The 5556-nt window shown below is 37.1% G+C and overlaps 1 protein-coding gene across 12 annotated transcripts in view; it reads left to right on the top strand.

Annotated features, from left to right (window-relative positions):
* The window catches only part of C2CD5 (C2 calcium dependent domain containing 5), a 96245-nt gene that overhangs the window by 35918 nt on the left and 54771 nt on the right, over positions 1 to 5556 (top strand). For all 12 annotated transcript variants that reach the window (XM_017890531.1, XM_017890539.1, XM_017890532.1 and 9 more), the window contains one exon: positions 3082 to 3190. In XM_017890531.1, coding sequence (XP_017746020.1) covers positions 3082 to 3190 — 109 coding nt within the window. The remainder of the gene's footprint in view (positions 1 to 3081; positions 3191 to 5556) is intronic.

Below are 5556 nucleotides of genomic sequence, written 5' to 3'. Positions count from 1 at the left end.
TTTAAATTGAGATGAAGTTTTGCTCTTCTTGCCCAGGCTGGAGGGCAATGGCGTGATCTTGGCCCACTGCAACCTCTGCCTCCAGGATTCAAGCAATTTTCCTGCTTCAGCCTCTCGAGTAACTGGGATTACAGGCATCTGCCACCATGCCTGGCTAATTTTTGTATTTTTAGTAGAGACAGGGTTTCACTATGTTGACCAGGCTGTTCTTGAACTCCTCACCTCAGGTGATCCACCCACCTCAGCCTCCCAAAGTGCTGGGATTACAGGCATGAGCCACTGTGCCCAGCGAAAACTATTCTTTTAAACAGAAGAAAAATCTATAAATTCGTCAGGTGTAATAAAATCAAATCCGTAACTCTAAATGACAGTGAAACCAGATGATAAAGTTTGTTGCTCACAAAGAATCTAGGAATACAAGGCCCTCTTGAGTTCAGTTTTTCATATCAAAAATGGAGATAATAGTACTTCTCTCATTTGGGAAAGGTTATAAAGCACAGACTACAGGGCCTGGCACATAGAAGTACTTGACAGTAGTTGCTAGTTATGGTGGTGATGATAGGTACTTAACAATCTGCTATAGATTTCAGCAGTAGCTCTTCTAATAAGAGAATTGTATGAAGACAGAGTTTTGGTTAAATAACGAGATTTTTTATTTATTATAGGTTAAATTTTGTGTTTTAGAATGAATTGGTGTGTTGAGTAAGTGGATTGGGGACATGTAAAGTGGAGAGTGAGTCGTGGCCTGTTTGGGCAGCCATCGCCCTGTGTGTTTCTGACCAGCTCCAGTACGATGCTTCCCCTCATTTCTTTACCCCAAACAAAGAACTTTGGGGAGAAGGGTAAAGAACCCTGAATTGAAAAGTCATTTAGGTTCATTTATTCATACTTATGTAAAATCTTATATGAAAATATTTTCTAATACATAATGTACCTATTTAATTTCTTTAGAAGGGAAAAGGAAGTACTGTCTTCCATTTAGCTTACAAAAATGTTACTTTCAGTATCTCTTGTCTAGATATTTGAAAGATTTAAGTAGAAAGATTACATATAAAGTGATTTTTTATTCTATGAGACCACCACATGCCTCAGATATTTTGAGGAAGTATTAAAATTTAAGTGATCCTAACACTGAACCTAACTACATTATTAATAATATAAGCTTACCTATACATTTCTCATTTAAAACTCACATTTATAAAGTTCAAATGAGTCCATTTGAACTCATTGACTACCAAACTGTTTTCCCAACTTCTTTCTTAACACTTATATTATTGTGTAATTACCCCTGTGTGTGCTGTGCCTAACAATAAATCCATTCAGATATTTTTATGACTCAAAACTTCATTTACATTCAAATTTCTTAACAATAAATACGAATTCATTATGAGGTAATCTTCTAGTTTGCACAGTTTTTATTAGATTTCCAGGAATAAAACTTGGAGGACAGAAAAAGAAGTTTAAATGGAAATAAGGATGCATTTTGACTAAACATATTATAATACATTTATTATAAGTGACGTACTCTCCTTCCATCCTCTTCCTTATCTTCTACCTGTCTGCTGGGCCAAACCTAACCACTTCCATAGTGTAGTTTTTTTACTCTTTTCTTACGTAGCCTAGATTTTTCTTTCTCTTGTTTAAAGATTACTTCTAAATTTGAACTGAATTTATTTCTAAATTGTGTGTGTGTACACGTTTTTTAATACTCAACCTTCATGGGTTACTGAGTTGCGCAGGACTGATTGCTTTTTTGCTAAATGATTCCAAGTTGCTGTGCTTTGTGATCATGCTTTTGTGAGTTTATATTTTCCATGCTTGAAGCAGCCAGTGAATAATTCTTGCTGCTTTTAATGTGCCTGCTTCTGGTGGTATTCTGTATCTCTTTACCAACTTTTATTTGTTGCATTTAATCTGCGGTGGTCTTGAAAATAAGATCATGATAAATTTTAGAATTGTTTGTTCTTAAGATAAAAATTTATAACTACTGTAATATAGAATGAATATGATCTGTGGGAGTCTCTTATGAATAAAGTATATGAGCTTTAGTGCTTGAGACCGTAACAGTTCTTTTGACTGTTGAGAGCCCTGTTTTGCTTATTTTTCTCAATTATGCTCAATTATGTTCTAAATAGCTGAGGCTACTGGCAAGTGATTCCAGTTAAGTGAGCTACATTAATCTTGCAACCAGACAGGTCAAACATCAAGTTATCCTTACTTGCATCCAATTTGTATAATGTGAGGGTCCTCCATGTTTCCACAGGAGCTCTGTTTTCTTATTGGGTGCTATTTCAATGAATTTCCATTCTCGGCTTTTTCATTTCTCTTTCTTGTGTTTCTCTTTGTCTCTAAGTTGATGAATTTTATGTCTTTAAGAGAGAAGGAGAGAATAAAGCGTGCAAGAACTTGTGGAGTTTTATTGCCTTCCTAGCTATTATCTATGTACCTGTCACCTTTCCTTAATGTACCTTTATGCACTTGTATTTGTTCGTGCCACATTGGTGTTGATAGAGTAACCTCAGGCAATGATTCTCTACCCACCTCAACTTGATATTTGCCCCTATTCTCTTTCTCTTAACCCACACTGCTTAGCCTCTCACTTACCCTCCCTTGGTCCCACTTTCATTTAGATCTCTTGGCCTCAGGTTTTTAGAGTCTTTACCAGTGTCTTATACTGGGTGTTCATGTGAAGGGGGTGTCTATACCACTGAGAAATAGATAGTGGGGTAGCGTGATAGGGCAGTTCCCTCATCTTATTGAGAAGTTCCATCAGAGTTGGAGATTCAGAGGAAGGAAGAATATGTTTTAAATATCTTAAATTGAAAGAACACTTTTTTTTTCCTCATTGAGAACTGACAAAATGGGTCTTTGGATTCTGTATAACATTGTATATATGGGGAAATGGATTTGAAACTCTAAACATTTAATAAAACTTTTAATTACAAAGCATGTGTAATGTAGAATGGGTGGCCTTTTATTTCAAGGGATGTAATACATTTGCTTACGACAAGCTTTTTAATCAGCAAATTTTTTACACTTTACACACGGTAAGTTTTATTTTTCCCCTATTCTTTCCACTAGGAATTTCCATTTTTTACCTTGACGGCATTTCCTCCTGGATTCCTTGTACATGTTGGGGGTGTAGTTAGTGCACGTTCTGTGAAGCTTTTGGATCGTATCCACAATCCTGGTATGTTCTTAAAAAGTTTCAGTGTTTCCTTTATTTAAATTGTGGTTATTAAAATTGATTTTCATGATTTTTTAAAGCCAAATCTATCTGAAAAGAGAAATGAAAAGAAAGTATAAACTAGCATGTTACTTTAATATATTTGTAGTAATCTTAATTATAAATAAACTAAGTGTATTTTAGTTACTTTTCTGTAAAAAACAAATCTTAATTTATTTTGGTCACAATATCACTTTAAGGAAATCCTTAAATAACTTTTCTTTGACTCAGGGGAGATAAACATTTTTATAAATTGACCATTATGGCCATTAGTTTAAGATGTTAGTTCTTTTCATTAGCAGTATCTCTTTATAGATTGCTTATTTTCGTTTTTCTTAAAACAGGTATTTTTAAAAATGTAATTGTAAAGCTGGGCACGGTAACATGTGGCTGTAGTCCCAGCTACTCAGGAGGCCGAGGCAAGGAGGATCGCTTGAGCCCAGGACAACATAGCCAGACTTGAGCAACAGTCTGGGCAGCACAACAAGACCTGTGTAAACACTGTGGGTGTCATAGGAACAGATAGGTAGCAGAGGGAAGCAGATGAGTCCATGGGTCAAAGACCCTCTTCCGGAGCAGGCAACTGGAGCTGTCATTTCTTAGAGCTCATTGTGTAACTTGAACACACTGGGACTGTCTTTGACCATGGCCACCTGTCCCCTCCAGCCTGCCCAGGCAGCACTTAGGAGACACAGAACCGAGATCCCAGCACTGTACTGGGATTCCACTCTGTCACTGGTGGTGGAATCCAGCATGGGCAACAAAGTAATTGTAGACTTTGTCTAGAGTAGCTAAGAATTGAAAAGCAGAGAAACAAACTAATATCTGGTCCCTCAGTTTCTTTTATGTAGCTATTTGTTCTGTTTAAGCAAACGAGTAAGAATAGTAGCTTACTTCTTTAAAACATAGGAACGTAATTATAAAAGCAAGTAGGCATCAAAGTCCTACTGGATTCAGGCCCTTGGATCAGAAATACTCTGGTGATTTTTCTATGTCTAAAATAAGCATGATAAATAGTGGGAACTTTCCATATGGAATGTGTTCTTATATTTCTCATTGACTAGATGCTCAATCAACATACTGTAACCTGAAGTTATATTAGTATTCTTATTTGGCATATAGACGTATATATTTTTGAAAATTTTAAATTGTCACATCAGTGACCTCTTTGTGAGGCTTGTATTGACAGCTATAAAAAGAAGGGTGGCCGGGCACGGTGGCTCATGCCTGTAAAATACTAAAAATACAAAAATTAGCTGAGCATGGTGGCAGGCGCCTGTAATCCCAGCTGAGGCAGAGAATTGCTTGAACCCGGGAGGTGGAGGTTGCAGTGAGCCGAGATCGTGCCATTGCACTCCAGCCTGGGCGACAAGAGCGAAACTCTGTCTCAAAAAAAAAAAGAAAAAAAGAAGGTAAAATGCTTTGAAGTTATTGGACCAAAGCATTGTAAATAATGACTATTTTTGAGGATACAGAGCATTATTATTTTAAAATTTTTTAAAAGTTTATGCCCTGTAGTTTGATGTCATTTGAGTTTATTTCAGAGAAGACTAGAATTCTCTGGACCCTGAATGAGATTTCAGAAAAACAGTGCAAGTCAGGATTATTTAACTCTATAACTGGGCAAATACATCTTTTAAGCACTGGTTTTCTCTTTTTTTTCCCTTCTTCAGTTTTTTTTTTCCCCGTTTCTTATTTTTGTGGTCAATATAAGATGTTTTCTCCATTGTGGTATTTGTGTACAGTACTTAAAGAAAAATTCAGACTGATGCCAGTTTAATGTATTGGGATCCTGAAGACTATGCCAAATTCTACATCTTTGTTTTAAGGAACTTGAATTATTTGAAAAATGCAAGGAAGTACCGAGTTAACATACCTGACATCAGCCTTACGACCCAAGGCCAGTTACCTGTGTTTCTATGGACCATTGACTCAAATATTTTAATAGATGGCACCCACTGATCTAATAGTTCGAAACATGGTTTCAGGAATATATTTAATTACTGAATATCTTCTGCTTAGTGAAAAACATTTTGGGCTGGATGCAGTGGCTCACGCCTGTAATCCCAACACTTTGGGAAGCCACTTTGAGGCGGGTGGATCACCTGAGGTCAGGAGTTTTGAGACCAGCCTGACCAACAAGGTGAAATCCTGTCTCTACTAAAAATACAAAAATTAGCCGAGCCTGGTGGCAGGCGCCTGTAGTCCCAGCTACTCGGGAGGCTGAGACAGGAGAATTGCTTAAAACCGGTAGGCGGAGGTTGCAGTGAGCTGAGATTGCGCCACTGCACTCCAGCCTGGGCGACAGAATGAGACTCTGTCTCAAAAAA

Source organism: Rhinopithecus bieti, unplaced genomic scaffold, assembly GCF_001698545.2.
Source record: "Rhinopithecus bieti isolate Rb0 unplaced genomic scaffold, ASM169854v2 scaffold_17971, whole genome shotgun sequence".
Taxonomy (NCBI): Eukaryota; Metazoa; Chordata; class Mammalia; order Primates; family Cercopithecidae; genus Rhinopithecus; species Rhinopithecus bieti.
This window is presented reverse-complemented; position numbering and strand designations above follow the sequence as displayed.